The 19050-nt window shown below is 51.1% G+C and overlaps 1 protein-coding gene across 1 annotated transcript in view; it reads left to right on the top strand.

The window, feature by feature from the left end:
- Positions 1 to 3123: 3123 nt before the first annotated feature.
- SPATS2 (spermatogenesis associated serine rich 2) overlaps positions 3124 to 19050 on the top strand; it is a 17138-nt gene continuing 1211 nt past the window's right edge. Inside the window, 11 exon segments of the mRNA XM_010727048.3 lie at positions 3124 to 3451; positions 7448 to 7527; positions 7782 to 7890; positions 8793 to 8842; positions 9977 to 10235; positions 10495 to 10692; positions 11524 to 11659; positions 16807 to 16865; positions 17405 to 17514; positions 18375 to 18477; positions 18863 to 19050. Of these exon segments, the coding sequence (XP_010725350.1) occupies positions 3427 to 3451; positions 7448 to 7527; positions 7782 to 7890; positions 8793 to 8842; positions 9977 to 10235; positions 10495 to 10692; positions 11524 to 11659; positions 16807 to 16865; positions 17405 to 17514; positions 18375 to 18477; positions 18863 to 19050 (1317 nt within the window). The 5' untranslated portion in view covers positions 3124 to 3426.

A 19050-nucleotide genomic window follows, 5' to 3' on the forward strand; every position in this document is an offset into this window, starting at 1 on the left:
GGCTCCATCGGGCACGAAGGGCCCGCAGAACGAGCCCAGGCTGCGGGTACGGCTGAGTCAGTGCTTCTCCTCCCCGTCACGCCGGGTTCGGGGCTTTGGCGTTTGTCTCTTTCGTTGTTGTGCCTCGTTAATGAGGGCTAATAGCAATTAATGGTTTGTGGCGGGGTTGTGACTCCGCCAGCAGCCGAGTTGTGCTCAGCTCCAGCTGTCCCAAGCATTCGGTTGTTGTGGTACCACATGAAGTTCTGTCCTTTTGGGGCTTTCTAGCCCCATTTGTGCTCCTAAGAGCCGTCCCGTGAGCAGCGTTCCTTTAAAGGAGCATTTAAATGTTTTATGAAGCCCTCAGCAGAAGATTCTGGTTGGATCCCGGATGAAGGAGCTGAGAGGTGACTGCAGGAGGATTTGTTGGTGCTGCGTTGTTCTGGCAATTAAAATGTAGAGCTTCATTTTAATGGCTGCCTGAGGCTGTGGCTGAGGTCAAAGGGAAAGCTGAGAGGGGATGGCAAGAACAGCCTTTCCCTGTATGGAGCTTGGGGAGGTGCAGGAAGTCCTCACCACACAGCAGCGGGGCAGGGGAAGGTTCATTTTCTGTTTCCCATCACCTTTCTCCTTCCTTCTCAAAAAGTTGTGCTTTTTTTTAGATGCTTTGGTTAAGAGCTCAACCCCAATCTAAGGAATGGTCGTACTCTTATCTATGCTGTAATTCTTGGCAAATCCTCGAGACCCTTCTGCTCAGAAAGGTAGCAAATGAAGCCTGAAAGCAGCAGTGGTGCGCACTATTGCTGGGACAAATGTTTTTTCTGGTCCCCCTGCATCCTGCTGAGGTTTTTGGATCACTTCAAGCCAAAAGGTCTTGCTGTGAGAGAAGCAGAAGGGAGGTTCCCACCGTGAGGCATAGGTTGTGTCACTGTGCGAAGCATCAGGAATCCACCACTGTGTTTGGAGACTGAATGTGAGAAATGCTCTGGGAGGGGGAAACCGACCCTTTTTTCTGCAGCAGCCACCAATGGGGGCTTCACTGAGTGCAGGAGAACTCCTGTGAGGGGTTCTGTGGGCTCAGGGGGTGGCTGCAGGAGTGTTTTGTCAGCTGGTGGACGGAGCTTTACTTCCTCACACTGATAAGGGGACCCGATGAGCCTGGGGAAGGTCCACGTTTGAGGAAAAGCTCACACAGAAAAGTGAAAGGCTGGGGGGGGGGCTGAGACCTCTGAGCTTGACTTGGGCTGCTTTCACCCTCAGAGCTGCGCATTTCTCAGCAAAGGCACCTTTGGTAGAATAATAAAAATCCCCAGGGCGCATTTCTCTCCGTTCATCTTTCCCTTTAAACAGGGAGCGCTCAAGTTTGGAAAGTTCACTGAAATGCTCTGTCTAGACAGGGCAGGAATGGCCTGGAAAGAGAACACCACGGGCGGGGTGATCTGAAGTCATTTCTTTCTTGCTGTGCTGTCTGTAAAGCTGCGAATGACTTTTCCTTATTTGAAAGTGAGCCGGTTTGTGCTTAGCAAAAATGTGCATTCCCGTTGCGGCTCGGGAAAGCCACGTGCCAGCTGAGATCAAGGAGGGTTCCATCGTTCTGTCTGCAGCATTGGGTTTCTGTGGGTTATTTTGTGCCCCCTCCACCCCATTCAGTATTTTATTTTAATGCTGCAGGTCGCTTTCTTGCTTGTTTTGTGTTGACTCTTTGCTGTTTCTGTAGATATGTGGATTTGAGCTGCTTGATCCCACCTTGGGGGTTGCTGGTGCTAATTTTGGATGAATGTTTGCCAGTAGATGCTCATCAGTGGTTATTTTATTCCCCACTCCGTTGCTTTTTCACTTTGTGCACAGGCAGCTTAGAGCTAGGCTTGCCAAAGGGTGGCTGGGAAGCTGTGGTGCGCTGCTTGTTTCTCTTCACATGTTTTAATTGCTGTTCATTTTCTACCTCTGAAGTGGGGAGAAGCTTTTTCCTGGGTGACAGCGTGCACTTGCTTCAGATACTTGGAGATCTCCCAATAACTTTTCAGGCAGGCTTTTTACATTGGTGTCCCCTCGGGTGCTTGCTTCTGAGGCTGCAGAGACAGCTTATAAATGTTCCTTGCTGAATTTCTTTGTAAGCAGTCACTCTTTGTATGTAAATATTCATTCTTTTACTGAGCTGAGTTGGAGACAGCTGAAGGGAGTTCACCTGAAGTGCTCTCTGTGCTGCTTCAGGTTTGGTGCCTTTCTGCTCTCTGTGCTGCTCCAGGTTTGGTGCCTTTCTGTGCTCTCCTCCAAAAGTGCATTTATTTAAAGGCGTGGAATTATCAAGAAGGTTTGGGTGCAGACCTGCAGGTACCCAGGTCCCCGTGCACTGGGAAATGGAACCTGGGATGCATTTCAAATCATTATCCCCATCCTTCCCTGCTCTCATTTTGGGATTTCAGCTCCTCACACTGCAGCAGTGCTGCTGCGTTCTTTGGGCTTCTAAACCATATCCTGGAAATGCCCCTACAGATAATCCTTGTTGGGATGGGTGGGAACTGAGCTGATTATTCCTCGAGCAAACGAGCTGTGTGTTCCTCAGTGCATTTTCAAGCCTGTGGTTTCACTAGGAACGCACAGAGCCTCCTGGTTCCGTAATGCTTTGCCTTCAGCCTGCATTTGATAGATGGCATTGGCAGGTCGTGCCTTTTCCTCCTGGCTGCTCGGGCCGGATCCCCATTGTTCTGCACGCCGTGTCCAGTTGCTCTTTGTTTAACCTGGCACCGTCCCTCTCCTGCACCGGGGAGCCAGAAGTGTAAGGAAAATCCGTGCACAGGAACCGAGTGTCCCTGCTGTGTGCTGCTGGGATGCTGGCTGCTGACACACCAGAGATCCTCGTTGCTCCCCATCCACGTCCTTTGTTAGCAAACACTTTATGGTGGCTGTAAACCCACCTGGTTGTGGGGCTTAAATCACAGAGTGCCTTGAGTCTTTTGGATCCATAGTGAGGCCGTGGGGCTCTCGTTGCCTTTCGCGTTACGTTGCTTTCTGCTAGCCATTCCAAAGCACCTTTAGCAAAATACAGATTTCACTCTTTAAAAACCAGCAGTGAGATGTGCTGACAAGCTGAGGGATGTGGGGTACCCCTTGGGCTTGCTGGGCAGCAATTTCTGACTTCCTTTCTTTCTTTTTCCCCATTGTTATTTAGAACCTGAGACAACTGACACCGGCAGCCGCGTGACAAGGAGCAGCTTTCTCCAGGAAGAAGCCGTGCTGCTCTGTGGGGCTGTCAGCTGAATTCTGACAGCTCCAGACCCTGCTTGCCCTCTCTGCTGTGATTTTGCCATCCCAGACCAAACACCATCCACTCCCCTCCTCGATTGGAGGCCGTGTGTGAATCACAGCTGCACTGCTCAAGGGCTGCAACTTATTTTTCTCCCCCCCCCTCCTTCTCGTATAGCTGCACATTAGAACAAACACACCGAGATGTCTAAAAAGCAAAACCCAAAAGGTAAGATGCATGTGGATATGCTATAATCAAATGTCAATAAACAGCACGATTGATTCCAAAGTTATCAATTAGGAGAGGGGTTAATTGCTTCTGCTGCACTCCTCTCCAGGCTGCTGGCAACGCTTGACAGCTTCTTGTCACCATCTTGGTGACATCGTATAACCTGTTGGGTTTTGTGACATTTGTAGCAGCGTTTCAGTTGTCCAACTGGACAGGTCTGATTCTTGACTTGCTGCATATATTAATACTGCCCCATTTTCACTGTCAGAAAGCAGCAGAAAAGAAATATTTTTAGTAGTTCAGCAACACCCGTGCAGCACTCATGCAGGTTCTCCCTTTTCTGCTGTTTCACGTTAAAGACAAAAGCTGCTCTTGCAGCAAGCAGCTTAATGCAGCAAGAGCCCTTGTTTGCTGCACGTGAGACATTAATTCTAAAGTGTGGGGAGGGGGAGAGGTAGGGGTTATGAAGGTTATGGTTGTCTTTTTATTTGCACTGACTACTAATTAATAATTTAAGGCGAGTGCTTTGACAATCCGTGTCCTCTGCCTCGAGAGAAGCGCTTTTGTTCTCGGTAGATTTTTGCCTCTTGCAGCTCTGGCACAGAAATGGTGCCTACCTGAGCAGCACTGCTGTCCTTTGACATCCAGATCCATGCATGGTTCAAAGCAATTAGCAGCACTTATGGCAATGACTGTATAGGATAATTTTGGAGTTATTTTTGAAATGCTGCATCCGTGCTTTTGGAAGCCTCAACACAAGCCATTAGGAAATTATCTTCTCTCTGCTGCTGGAAATGGAGCCCAGCAATTGTTGTCAGCGAATACGTGGGGAGAAAAGCAACAGGATGGTGGGGAATGGAGGGAAGTCTGCAGGAGGCAGCAGGGAACCCTGCGGGGCTGGCACTGCTGGGTTTCTGAGGCCAGGAGGGCACCGGGGCTGTCAGCATTTGATGCTGCAGGCTGCAGCCCTAGTGTGCTCAGCAGATGTCATGCAGGCCCTTTGCAGGTAAGGAGTGTCTTCTCAGTTTCTCTGGAAGCCAAACAAAACCCCTTTGCTGTGTAACAAAGGAGCAGTGAGGAGTGCTGAGAGGTGAGAGAGTTGCTTTCAATAATGCAGCAGTTCTGAAAGCAAATCAGGAGCCCGCCTGCTGCTGCTGCATGAGAGTGCTGTGGAACAAGGTGAGCGTCTGAGCTGCTCAGGAGGGTGTTGGTGAGATTTGGGAAGTGGGTGTGCAATTTGGGCATGGATGCAGTGCAGCCCTTGGGCTCTTCCTTATCCGTATACATCAAGGAGGCATTGCTATTGGTGAAAATTTGCCCTGTGTGAACTTGGGGAAGGGGAAATGTCACAGGGAACCTGCACAGGTGTGGTGTGGGGAAAGCTCTGTTTTAATCTCATCCTTCATCTAACAGTGTGCCATTCAGGTGGAAGCTCTGCGGAATCCCAGCTCTGTGTAATGCTGCTTCCTCAGCCTCTGGCTGGGAGAGAGAATCCCAGAACTGTCAGAGTTGGAAAGGACATGTGCAGACCCTCAGTCCAACCCTGTGCTAAAGCAGGGTGCACAAAAAAGCATCGGGAGGGCTTGGATCTCTCAGGGAAGGAGACCCCCGCCTCTCTGAGGGTCAGGTTTGGACTTAGGGCTGTAATGAATGCTTGGGCCATTTGGATCTGTTTACAACAACAGCAGTAACGTGGCGTTTCTTGTCTAGACAAAGCCCCGAGGTGCAGCTGCCACCTCCTTGGGCTCCCTCTGCAGCACAGTGACCACACCACAGGGTGTTAAAATAGTTTCTGCAGCAGCTGATGGAGGCACTGAGCCCCAGCTCTGAATTGGAGGCGGTGATGGAGTGAGTGCAGTTTGTGAGCCAGATGGACCCCCTCAAGCATCTTAATGTGCTCTGTGGGGAAAGAGGGGCTTAGAGGCATGTGTGGTAGTGGTGTCTGTGCTCCTGGATCATGGAGAAAGAGGGAGGATGCTGGAAAGTCCTGCAGGGACCTTGATCTGTGCTGGTTTGTATCTCAGTGTTAATTTCTGCTCAGTGGATATCCATACACTCCTAGTTTTGTAAGCTAAATGATTTGTTTCTATGTTCGGTCCTGTAGTGGCAAACAGGTGTCAGGACGTCCCAAAATGGGCAGGGCTGTCCTAGGCTGCTGGGTTCCTGATGTCCCAGGAAGCAGATGGGTATTTCTTGGGCTGCTTTTGCACACTTTTCATGTAGCAGTGACTGATCAGTGGAGTTACAGGAGAAGGAAACTGAAGTGAGCAGGCAGTGTGGTGCTGGGCAGGGCAGATTCTTCCTGGCAGCTTCAGTGCTTCTGTTGAAGAGAACCAATTTATTAAACAGTGCTAAAGCATGGAAATAAATGATCTGGGATGAGTGATTTCTTGCCCCCTCCTTTTTCTGGGAGCTCAGTTATGAGCACAGAAGCAATTAAGAGCATGGTTCTGGAGTTAATGCATCCGCAGGGCAGCACTGTGTATTTCCATGCAACAGCATCCCAATGACACGGCGTTCCATGCTGCCATGCACAGCCACAGCCCCACGAAGGTGTTCATTCCCCAAATCCTGAAGGCAGTGGCAGCAGCCAGACGTCTGCCCATGAGGATGGAGCATTTTAAATTCCATCCATTCCTGCAGATCCCCGCCACCACCGGAGACCTGAGTGCCAGCAGCCCTTCTAATGATGCTCGGGAGCACTCCTGGGCAATATCACATGAACACAGTGAAGCCTCCATTGCATAATTTTTGCATGATCAACGTTTTAGCTGCTGGGAGGACCGTGGCTGGAAGCTGGAGCTGTGGTGGGAGCGAGGTGCTGACAGCTCCATCTGCGTGAGCTCCAGCACAGAGACAGCTGTAGGAAGGGGTAGGATTGAGCGCTGCAGCGGGGAGCTGAGCTTCATCTTCCTTGGCACCTGGGTCCTCGGTGGCTGTTCTGCAGTGAGGGTTTTGAGAAAAGATCTCTAATTCTCACTCGGTGATGGGAATCTGAGAGCCATTTACAAGATGAAGGGCCGGAAAGTTGGGAGCTCAAACTTGCGTGAGCTTCAAAAACAGGAGACAATCTCGCTCATGGGGCTGAAATGGGGAAGGACGGAGCGAGGGAAGAATTTAAGCGTTCATCTGTAGCCTAAATAAGAGCCTGACCTTTCCATCATGTTCACAATTCTGTCACTGCGTTTGGAGGCATCTCGGTTTAAATGCTACATCAATGTCTGGGAACCGCGGAAGTCAATGGTGTGTCTCAAAACTGCGTGTGAGTAATTTGGAGGAGGTGAGGGAAGGGACGTGAATCAGCAGCTCGGGGTGTTGGCCCACCAGAGCAAGCTGCTGGATGCATTTCCTTCCCCAAAATCCCAAATTTAGATGCTTGGGCCTTTGGCACATGAGGTGATTTCAGGGCAGGGATGGCAGGGAGGGAATCTGTTGCTGGAGGCTGGCTCTGCTCTGGTGTCTATCTGGAAGATTAGCATTGCCCTGAGGATGGGAGCTGGTGGGGAGCATGAGCTGCTCAGTCTCCAAAGCCATTCATCAGTCTGGTTGCCTTCTTGTATCTCCAGGTGGGGGAGGTTGGTAATGTGCTGCTGAGAGGCTCCAGTGCTGAGGGGTCATTAGCTCTTTGTCGCTGGGCTCACAGAGGGATTGATGTAGAAATGTGAGGGTGCAACCGGCCTGTTTTGGTAATGGTTTATGTCACACCAGCCCTGCTAGGGCTGCGTTTGCTTCTTTGTGGTTTGGTCTGCAATTGGCTTGAAGCAGAGCTGTGGCTGAAGCAGTTTCATTGGCTCCCTGTAACATGGCGGGAGGAACAGAATCTGTCCTGTAATGAAGGCTGGGGCACTGTGTGCTTTGCTCTCAGCAGCTAATTGCCCTCTGTTTGGTAGAATTACCCAGCAAGCACTGTAACCACCGGAGCTGACCGTGCTCTCCAGATGTCTCCCAGCACCTGAACATTCCGACATGAGTTTCCCATCTCCTTTTTCTTCACAGATCCGTCCGGGTTCATTTTTGATGTGCAGTCCAACACTGTGATGGCCCAAGGAGGAACCTTTGAAAACATGAAGGAGAAGGTAAGTGCATCTCGTGGGACTTCAGCTTGCCATTTCAGTACTGCATCTTTATCTGCTGTCAGAGGTTAAATATGCTTCTGTCTGAGAGCTAACTGCGCTTCTTTCAGAAGCAGAATTTTATTCAGGCTAAATCATCCTGGCATATGAAAGTTTGATAAGGAAGGCATCGGTTAAGGTGTTCAGACTGCTTGCACAGGGCTGCAGTGTGAGGTAGAGCAAATGCTTCACCTGTCAGCTTCTTCTCTTCCCTCCAGATCAACGCAGTGCGTGCCATAGTCCCAAACAGGAGCAACAATGAGATTGTCCTCGTGCTCCAGCATTTTGACAACTGCGTGGACAAAACAGTGCAAGCGTTTATGGAAGGTAACTGCAGTGGGTTTCTGGGCTCTGTCATAGAGTCAGAGAATCATAGAATGGCCTGGGTTGAAAAGGACCGCAATGATCATGTAGTTTCAACCCCTCTGCTGTGTGCAGGTCGCCAACCAGCAGCCCAGGCTGCCCAGAGCCACATCCAGCCTGGCCTTGAATGCCTGCAGGGATGGGGCATCCACAACCTCCTTGGGCAACCTGTTCCAGTGCCTCACCATCCTCTGAATAAAAAGCTTTCTCCTCATATCTAACCCCTGTCTCAGTTTAAAACCATTCCCCCTTGTCCTATCACTATCCACCCATGTAAACAGCCATTTCCCCTCCTATTTATATATACAGGCTCCCTTCAAGTACTGGAAGACCACAGTGAGGTCTCCCTGGAGCCTTCTCCAAGCTAAAGAAACCCAGTTCCCTCAACCATTCTTCATAGGAAAGGTGCTCAGCCCTCTGATCATCTTAGTGGCTCTCCTCTAGTCACTCGTACCTGCTGTGTTTGTGGGTCTTTAGGAGCTCCTGCAGAAGAGTCAGAGTGCAGCACATATCCCACATGGCAAGGAGCTTGTGGAGCTTCTCAGCTCATCCTCCACAGCTCATAGATGGTTCTCTTCCAACCTCTAGTTGGACAAACATCAACAAAGAGTGAAGGCAGAGATAAGGACTTGATAACTCTTTAGGTAATGGGAGTTAGATACTCAGTTACAGAAACCCTCACTCATGTGTGCAAAGCAGGGAATGTCTTCAGCTTCATTTTTTTTCTGCTGTTTGTACTTTGAAACCCAGATGGGCTTTGAAATACTTTGAAGTGCTGAATGGATTCTGTGACCTCAGAGAAAGTGGCTCTTGCTTTTGGCACTGCATGTGTGCCACTCACTGCTCATCACTGCTTTTTGTTTCAGGTAACGCCAGTGAAGTATTGAAGGAATGGACTGTCACAGGCAAAAAAAAGGTAATGCTTCTAAATACACCTTGCAAATGCCACTGTCTTTTTTTATTTTTATTATTATTTCTTTGAGGATGAGGGAGAGCATAAATCGAGACTGCCTGCCGTCCTCTGCGTTCCTGGTAATTTTGATGAGATGAGAAGCCAAAGAGCAAACATGTTCTGCACCATTCTGTGCATGCACGCTGCTGGCAGCAGAGCAGACTTCCAGAAACGATTGCCGTGTTATCAGGTGCCTCGCTGCTAAGAGCAGGGATTTGCATGGGGCCTTCGTTGCCAGCAGAAAACATCACATCTGCCCTCGGTTTCGTTGTCAGACACATTGTGTTGGGCTGAAAAAAGCTTCTAGACTTACAGCCCTTGCAATGGCTTTTGTTTTGCTGACCCTCTGCAGGACTCCTAATCCACACACCCAGCCCCATGCTGAAGTAAATCTTTCTCAGGTCCGTTTGCTGCAGCAGAGCTCCGTAATTCACTGCTCAGATGGTCGTGCCGTTCCATTTTTCATCGGTAACCTTTGGAGCTGAACAGTTGCATTTAATGCTGAGCTCTGTGGAAATATTTCTGTGTCATGTAGGCTTCCCTGCCCAGCTCTGCGCTCAGACCTCTGCGAAACGGTTAAAGGAAGATTTGCAAAGTTTCAGAACTTGATATTTTAATGTCCAAATCCACCAGGACAGGAAGAAAATCATAATTATTCAAAAGGACTCCTTTGAATACTTAAAAAGCACCAGGATAAAATAGAGAGGGGAGAAATGTGACCGAAGAGCCGTGTGCTGGCGATCGAGGGAATTGCTGTCAGAGCGAGGTCTAGGGCAGCACCCCGAGGGGAGTGGGGCAGCCCCCCACAGCCCCACTGCTTCCCACAGCCCCCATTCCATGCCCTGGGCTCGCTGGCACACCGTTGGAGGGGATAATGAGTTTGCTGGTCGCTAATGCCTCTATATCTGTCCTCATTGTTGAATGAATCCCTCCTGCTGTTAACAGGATCAACAACAGGGCTGGCTGAAAAGGCATTTAATTCAGCTACTTTCAGGCGGTAAGCACAAGCTTAATTTTCCCTTCAGGAATTAAAGCTTAACGTTTTTATTTTTATTTCTTTCTCTCTCTCTCTCTGTGGTGCGGATGCCTAATCCTCAGAACAAGAAGAAGAAAACCAAACCGAAACCGCAAGCCGAGGCGAACCCTGGCCCTGCAGACCCCAGGAAATTGGTGTCCACTGAAGAGGAGCAGTCAGCAAACTCAGAGAAGGGAGGAATTAACGGTTTCCATGTCAACGGCTGTGCCCATGACACGGAGTCGGTGGACTCGCTCAGCGAAGGGCTGGATGCGCTTTCAATTGATGCCAGAGAGCTGGAGGATTGCGAGGCCTCGGTGCCAGACATGCCTGAGAGAACAGGTTAGTCCCCAGAAGAAGCAGCAGGAGGCACCTGCTGGGTGTTTAAAAAGCAGAGGAGCTGCCTCTCGCCTTTTGTGTCCCTCCTTTGACTGGGGTCAGCTTTGAGAGCTGATTTGTTTGTACGGTCCTCCAGGAAAGGGCAGCTCACCCCGAGCTTTGATTTCTGCTTGTGGTCCTAAAGGGCTGGTGAGCGTTCTGCTGTCCTCTGTGTGTGTCGTCCCCCGCCCCCCCTTCACACCACTGTGCTTTGCCCCAGCAGTGCCTCAACTAGAGAATGGAATAGCAGACCTCGACACCAAATCTCTCACCATGCGCCCTGCCCAGAGCCCTTCGTCTCTCAGACAGCGTCCTGATGAGCACAGCGCGAGCAGGTCCGGCTCCAGACCCACAGCCCCCACCTCCCTGCCTGCCGTGCGTCTGGACAACGTCCCCTTCTCACCTGCAAACAAGAAGCTGGGTAAGGCCCCCGGGTCTGCACCCTCCCTTGTGTCACAGCAAGTTGCCAGCAGCCAAATTCTCACCACCTCATCCGCTGCATTGCTGACGGACAGCGCTGAGACAGGCTGGACGTTGATTTTAATACAAGCTAACACACTTCTTATTATCTGGCCTCTAACTTGCACTCTGCTCCTCCTCTTCCCCGTGCACAGCAGGAATCTTGACAGCAGTTTAGATGTAGTGCCTGGAGCAGCAAACCTGTATGTGTGAGAAGGCAGGGCGGGAGGCAGCCTCGCTGCATACGCTTAGCCCATTCTTCTCTGCTCCCTCGCAGAGCCTTTGGGTTCTTTCTCATCTGTTGTGAGAATGTGTCAAGAGGACGGTAGTTGGGACCAGCCCTGTTACAAGAAGTGACAGCCTCCTGTTACCCGTGGTTTTTTTCTCTTTCGTGTGCTTTCTCTTGCAATAACAAGAGGGGACAGGAAGACCTGAGACAGCGGTGGTGAATGTGGTTGTCATGATTAGCTCAGTGAGATGAGGCGGTGGCTGTGCCCCTAACCCAAAGCAACTCAGATGCATTTGGTTACTGTTGTGTATTTGAAGCTGTAGAGGGGTGTCCCTGCCCACAAAATGAAATCTTTCAAGCTCTGGGAAAGCTTTCCTCGGTGGAAAACCTGCAGAACTTCTGCTGAACCGAGAGCCTCTGTAATGGGGGAGGGAAAGGAGGTATTAAAACCAAGCAGGACATAGTTCAAAAGTAAGAGGGAAAGCGTTCTCCTGATTTCCCCTGCTGGGAGGATTTAGCAGTGTGATTGACATGACTGTTTAAGTTCTCTCTGTCTCTTGGTAGGTTCTAATATTGAAAAATCAGTGAAGGATCTCCAGCGCTGCACCGTCTCACTGGCTCGGTACCGGGTCGTGGTGAAAGAGGAAATGGATGCTTCCATTAAGAAGATGAAGCAGGTATTTGCTGAGCTGCAGAGTAGGTAAGTGAAATGTAGGAACGGATCCAGATGTGTTGAGGATTAAGATCAATGAATTCAGAATAAAACTTCAGCTCTCCAGTCAGGCTAATGACAAGCTTGTGTTTGCCCCGCTGGCCAAGCACCGTTTGTCAGCGCTTGAGAGCTCCAGCGTGTCGTCGAGAATTAAGCCCATGTCTGAAGGCCCGTGCTCTGCAATTTGTAGAAGGCTTTTTGCAGGCAGCTGTGCAAAGCCTGCGTTGGAGCTCACTGCCCGTGCGTGCAGCAGGAGCTCCGTGCCCCATTCAGGGCTTTGTTGTGCATCCGGCTCTTTGGCAAACTTTGATTCTGCGTCTGCATGAGGCAGTTAACGTGGCCTTCCTTAAGTCCTGTTAAGCACAGAGGTGGGAGGAACTCACTGGGTAACGTGCTGCTAGCTGGTTGCTGGTGTTGGCTGTGCTGGGAGCAGAGAGTGCAGCAGTCCGTGTCTCTTCAAAACAAACATTTGTATTTGAAATCTGCAAATTTGGGTTGCATACGGCATGGAAGATCAGGCTCCTTCCAAAGGTACACACACAGTAATGATCATACTGCAGAGTGTTGCTTCTCCATTTTTAAACCAAGCTTTGAATACAGTGCACAGTGTTCCCTCCAAGTGCACTCAGGTCTTTTTAATTACCATTTTCATTGCTTTGGGTAAGCACTTCACGGTGACATTCCCAAAGTCCTAACACCTGATGCACTTGGTGCCTTGGCTGATTGGATCTGTTAGTGAGAAATTGTTCTTGGTTATACAGACACGAGTGCATTTGATAAAGGAGTGTAAGAAACTGAACAGAGAGTTCCCTGCTGATCTCATCATCTTCGAACTTGCTGAGGGTGCACTCACTCCCACTGCCCAGCTCTCTGATGATGTTGAGGAGCTCTGGTCCCAGCACTGACCCCCGAGGGGCACCACACACCACTGGTCTCCATCTGGACACTGAGCCATCGGCCACCACTCTCTGGGTACAATATTGTATCCAGCTGAGCAGTCGTCATCAAATCCGTATCTTTCCAGTTTGGAGAGAAGGATTTTATGGGGGACTGTGTCAAAGTCCAGATAGGTGACATCAGTGGCTCTTCCCTTGTCTGCTGACTCAGCTGCACTGTCATTTTTACAATCAGGCAGGACCTGCCCTTGGTAAAGCTATGCTGCTCATCCCATATCACCTCCCTCTCTTCCATGTGCCTTAGCATTGCTTCCAGGAGCATCTGCCCCGTGATCTCCCCCCAACTCAGAGGTGAGGGTGACAACTCAGTGGTTCCCTGCCTCATCCTCTCCACCTTTCCTAAAAACGGGTGTGACGTTGCTTTTCTTCCAGTCACAGGGACTTCACCTTACCAAGGGTGGCTTGGTGACTGCGTCAGCCAACTCCCTCAGTTCCTTTTGCCAGAAGTGAGTAATATTTGACAGGTAACTAAAACGCTGATATCACACGGAAGGATTAAAGCAGATATTTGGCAGACTTGCAGATCCGTGTCAGAAGTGATCTGCGTCTGCAAACTGCATGGCCTCCAAGGCAGGAGTGCGGAGTGGCAGTGATACGGAGCTGGCTGTGCTCCGAAGCCTTTTAGCAAATCTTGTTGATCCATGTGACGTTTTCTCTTTGTGTGCCTGCTTGGGTTGAACTCTGCCACCAGGAAGTGCTCTCCTGAAGTGGAATGCTGCCCTGCATTTAAGTTCAGCGTGCTAAAAGTAGTGACAGGAGGTGTTTCTGGCTGACTTTTGACCTTAGAGGAGACCAGACCCACATGGCTGGGGGTGTCTGTTTGCCCTCAGCTGCATTCTTATTCTTTTTTATGCTCGTGACCTTCATGGCATAGAGCTCCCAGCTTTCCTCTCTTGTGTTGTTGCAGTGGTGGGAATTTACCCCACCAATAGCTGAGGGTTCTGGAGGGGATTTACCCCTCAATGGCTGAGACATCTGTAGTCCTAACTTAATTAGTTTGCGTACTTTGTTAGTGGTTTTGTCTACTGAGTGGCAACCGATGCTGCTTCAGTATCACCTCCATATTCAGTAGGACTGATTGCTTTTTATCGACCTCTCAGTGCATTTACAGCATCTGTAAAATGTGTAAAATCCCGTCCTTGGGATGGAAAATGTCACTGCTTTGGATCTGTGTGAGCACTGCCTTGCCCTTTGCCTCAGCCTTATCAGCTCCTCACCGCTCACGTCACGTTCCCACAGGTGAAAGAGCCACATGTGGCCCTGGGCACACAGGAGGATGTGTGGATCCGCCTGGCGTGGGGCCACCAGAGCCTCCCTTGGCAAATGCCATGCTCTGCTGGCCACGGCTCTGCAGAGTGCAGCCTGCTTTCCTTGTCCCAAAAATGACGCAGTTGAGCTGAAACAGAACTTGTACAGTCACATTTTCTTTTCTTCCCCCAGCTCCCTTTGCGACCCAGAGAATAATTAGTGTATTTTTAAAGCCTATGACACAAGTCAGGACCCAGTAGCTAAATCCTCTTGCTGAATCATAGCTCCAACTGTCTTTCTACCAAAGGAAAACCTGATTTAAAGGCAGGTTTGTTCATCTGAAACAGGGCATCAGTAGCAAAGTGCAGACTGTTTTCGCTTGTGTGTCACAAATGTGCTTCAGGTGTCCTTTGAACCAGCAAAGCTTCCGCAGGTTTGGACCTTCATCTTCTCTCTCTTGGCAGCGTGCTGGTGCAGGCACAGAGGTGAGGGGAGGGGGCTCTAATGCTGCACCACGATCTCCAAAATCCATCCTGAGCGTAGGTGTCAATTCCTGCTCTGTAGGGTTTGGAGGTGGTCAGGTAACCTGAATGAGGGAGTCCCAACAGCCCTGAATTCCCAGCATGTTTTTCTGTCTGCGCTGCAGAAAGCACCCTGAGCCTTCGTGGGCGCAGAGGGGAAGTTCAGCTTCAGCACTTCTACGGGCACGGGGCTGTATTGAGGTTTGTCACTGCTGTACTGTGGGGCTTAAAGGTGGCAGCTGCCCTGCAGGCAGCCCTAGGGACAGCTGCACAGAGCCTGACCTCAAAGCTGGGATCGTGCTCATGCATACAGCATCTTGCAGGGGCCGCTGGGCTGCAGGTCTCTCTCCTGACAGCAGCTCACAACCAAGCACTCAGTGCTGCTTCAGTCCTCAGCAGGTCTCAGTTCACCTCCTTCCCCTTTTTCTTCCTCCCAGAGTGTGCTTTCTCCAAGCTCAGTCTCTCAGATTTATGTGGTCTTGTCCCAGCACACAGCAGCCCAGGACTGAGCGCATTCCTGAGCGGATCTGGCAGCTGGAGGGCGGTCTGCTCAGCTATTCCCTAGCATGGGAGGCTGCTGGCGTCTGATCGAGCTGCTCCTCACGCCAACATCAGGCACAGCAACATGACCTCTGTTCCTCAGCCAGCCCAACTGTAAAATTGGGTAAAGGACTCCAGCTGAGCTCCGCTGAGTAAATTAAATGACAAAGGGACGCAGGCTGTAATCTTTTGTCAAGGTTCCTGCGGGTTTGCTTGCAGGAGAAAGCCCCAAACAGCCCATATAAAGCTCATATAAAGCAGGTGTTGCTGCTGTCAGAGCCAGGGGTGGGTGGGTGTGTGTGTGTGTGTTCAGGGAGGAGGCGATAGGGGATAGGTGCAGCATAGCTGGGCTCAAGTTCATCAAGGCAGTGCTGTATCCGCATTGGGATCCTGCCTGGTTAGCTCCTTACAGAATATACAGGCATCTCTCTGTGGCATGGGCATCTCCCCACACCCTGCCCCTTGCTCCACACTGCTGAGCCACACGAGAGACAGCTGGAAGGAAGGTGAAGCCTTATTAGTGTCGCTTCTGACACACGTCGTTGTATTTGTGCAGTTGGGCTGCGACTGCCTGACCTGGCTCAGGCCCCCGCTGTGCTACGAGCAGAAACAATCCCTGCCCTGAAAAGGCAGATGGACAGAGAGCGATAAATCAACAGAAGCTGCCAAATGTCAAAACTGCTGTTCAGAGGGAGTTGTTTGAATTGATCCTGCCTCGGTCCTCTCTGACACGCAGAGGAGTGGGAGCAGAGGTTGGAGTTTGCCTTTCAGCTGCCCTATGGTTTGCAAGAAGAAATATTCCTCCCTGTTTTCAAGCAGATTGTTCTCACTGAAAATCCCGTGGCCTGAGTTGGAGGGCTGGTGTTACACTGTGTCTGCATGGAAAGTGTTGTAAAGCTAACGGGCAAAAGGAAGACTGGGCTTTTGTATTAGGCAAACAGAAATGAAGCTTGTTGGTAGGCAGGATGCTGAATGCACTCGAGCTGCTGAGGGAAGCACAGACTCAGGGCCAAGCACATCGCAGGAGCAGCGTGGAAGCACAAAAGCATCTGCAGGAAGAGTGAGGGTCTGGGTTTGTTTCTGCAAGGAACAAAGCTGAAACCAGTGCCTGCCTCTGTGCTGTGTTTTCTCTCCTGTCGTTGCAACCTGAGTCTTGGTGGGTAGTGGTACAACTCTGCTTGCACAGAGGCTGCAGCCTCAATGCCTGGGGGAATTGTGGTCTCATGGCAACAGCCACGCTCAGAGCCTGCTGAGTCTCTTGTGGTGCACCTTGGGTGCTCTCAGGTGGCTGAAAAATCCTCAGACTTTAAGAGATGGGTGCACGGTGGGGGCTGTGCCCACTGGAACACTGCATGCTCCCTCAGCCCTTTTGGATGTGCCCTGCCCTGAAGTGCTGCAGAACACTAGAATTTGGGTTCCTGGGCTGGCAGGATGGTACATTGGAATAAGTTAAGAGTGAAGCATTGCAATCGGTTGCCTTCACCATGTCGCTCCTGAGAGGCTGCTGCCCACTGCCCACATCCTGCTCCAGTGCTGCGGGTCCTGCTTGTGGCTTGAGCATTCTGAGCGACTCTGCGAGCATTGCACCATGGCTTTCCTCTGCGATAAAGCCCAGAGCATTGCAGCTGCTGCTTCTCTCCCCTCACCTCTGACTTTATCAGAGCACGGTGACCACACACCCAGCAGGTTTTTAGAAATGCAGTAAGGTGCTGACTGAAGCTGTGGTGCCAGCAGAGCTCAGAACCAAAGCTCCTGCTGCCCTCTGTTGGTCCCTGCTCGTGGCTGGCCTACCCAGAAACCCACCGTGCTTCTGCTGTGGGATTCTGTGGTCCCCTTTGGTGTTAAATCCTTTCTCTGTGTTCTTCCCCAGCCTCATGGATCGTGAGGTGGCGTTGCTGGCCGAGATGGACAAAGTGAAGGCAGAAGCAAGTAAGGCTCCCTCCTCCCACTGAGCACCCAGCCTGTAGATCTGCAGATGGTGCTGTGCTCGAGAGACAGCCCCAGTGGAAGCAGATTTTTCTCCCTTATTTCCTTTTCACTCTGTGTAGAGCACTGTGTACTTGGGAACAGACAAAACAGTGCACCATGCATACTGTGACTGGATTTTGCAGTTTGAGGCCTTTGTTCTGTGCCTGCATGAGAGGGTGGGATGAGGTGTGCTCTCCTAAAGGCACTGCTGAACATTTTGGCATTCCTGGGGAGCTGGAAGGGGTGCTGACAGCACCAACAGCACTGCACCCTGCAGCTCAGGGGACACGGGAAGGCACTCAGCAGCTAAAACAGCTTGTGGTGCTCATCCCCACGGCAGCTTCAAGCTCAGGTTCAGTCCAGAGACATACACAGCTGCAGGAGGGTGACGCTGGGGCTGCTGTGCAGCTGGCACAGCACTGACAGGGGGAACCTGCTGCTTACCAATGAGGGGCCAGGCTGGGGCTGCTCCAGCCTCAGAGCAGCGCTTTGTTCTACAGTGGAGATCCTGATGAGCCGGCAGAAGAAGGCAGAGGCCCTGAAGAAGATGACCGACGTGGCAGTGCGGATGTCAGAGGAGCAGCTGGTTGAGCTCCGAGCTGATATCAAGGTGAGCTTTTCACTCCTGCTTCATCTCACCCAAACACTCGGCATGTTTTGTAACCATCCAGGTTTCAGAAGAGCACGCTTCGGTGTGGTGTCTTTTCCAAATTCACCGTTGCTGCTCTCTGCAGCTGTGCAGAAGGGCACAAATTCATCCTGAATCTTAACTTTGAATACTTGGTTTGCAAAGTACCATCAAATGATCATGCAAACATTAACCCCTTGGTGTCTGCACTTCAACCTTTGACCACTGTGCGTTGGCACTGAGCTGGGAATGTGGCAACGCCAGAGCTTTATCATCAGCAGAGTGCTGAGAGCCTCCCATGGTGCAGGCTGACCTCTGCCTTTCCACCCAGCTCACAGAGCCTGCCCGCTGCGCAGAAGCTGCTTTTATATTCCATGAAACACTTTCATATGCCAGAAACCACCTCTGCTCTCTGGCACGCCGGCTCCTACTGCAAGAGGTCAGCACACAGTTGTGCAAAGGATCAATTAAGCTCCAGCTTGAGAATCAGGCTGCTGGTGCTGCAGTTCAGGGCAGTCCCAGCCCTGAGTAGGATTGGTGCTGCTGAGGAATTCTGCTTCTATCCACATCCTAAGCAGTGCTGGAGCCACCGTGGGACTGAAACAATCTGAGTGAAGCTGGTGGAAGTCCTGCAGAAACCTTTTCCTAATTCCTCAAGTCCTTGCAGCCGTCTGCCTTTTCAGCCAAGGCTTTTTTTCCAGCAGCACCCACCTCCGATATCTGTTACTAGCCCCAAACTGGAGACTTCTGTCTCCATTCCTGTGCTCTGATTGGGTGCAGGGATTGGAATTAAGATGCATATGGATTGGAATTAAGATGCATATGTTCTCTTTTCCACGCAGCACTTTGTAAGCGAGCGCAAGTATGATGAGGAGCTGGGCAGAGTGGCACGGTTTACGTGTGACATCGATGCATTGAAGAAGAGCATTGCTGCCTTTGGGCAAGGTGAGCAGGGAGGCCTTGCCATCACGAAAACTCCCTGTGTTGCTCCCCAAATGGGAGAGCAGCAGGCTGGGAGGGGGCTGTGCTGGATGCTTTGTTTCTCCTGAGCAACAAAGCTCAGGAGATCTGTGGGGAGGATTGGTCTTTGGTGTGCCCGTTTTTCGGCCACGGGGGCTGTTCTCCTTCCTTCTCTGGTCCCAAGCTTTTGCACAGTCCACAAAACCAAACCAAAACCTCGCCAGGAAAAGCTCTGCTATCCCTTCATGCCTTCAGCTCCAGCCGTGAGCTGCTCCAACAGTTCTGCCCCAGTATCCCAACAGAGGTTGAAGGGTGAGCAGTCAGGACCCCACACACACACAGCGCACATTTCGGGGTCTTTCTTTTCCAGTTTCTCACCCGAAGAACAGCTACTCCACTCGCTCCCGCTGCAGCTCCGTCACAGCTGTGTCCCCAAGCAGTCCCAGCAACATCTCTGCTCCCTCCAGCCCCGCCTGTGCCTCTGCCATCAGCCTTACCACAGCGAGCAAGAAGCCCCCATCCACCATGGAGGCGGCCGTGGAGGGTGCAGGCAGCCAC

This window comes from Meleagris gallopavo, unplaced genomic scaffold, assembly GCF_000146605.3.
Source record: "Meleagris gallopavo isolate NT-WF06-2002-E0010 breed Aviagen turkey brand Nicholas breeding stock unplaced genomic scaffold, Turkey_5.1 ChrUn_random_7180001869334, whole genome shotgun sequence".
In the NCBI taxonomy this organism is placed as follows: Eukaryota; Metazoa; Chordata; class Aves; order Galliformes; family Phasianidae; genus Meleagris; species Meleagris gallopavo.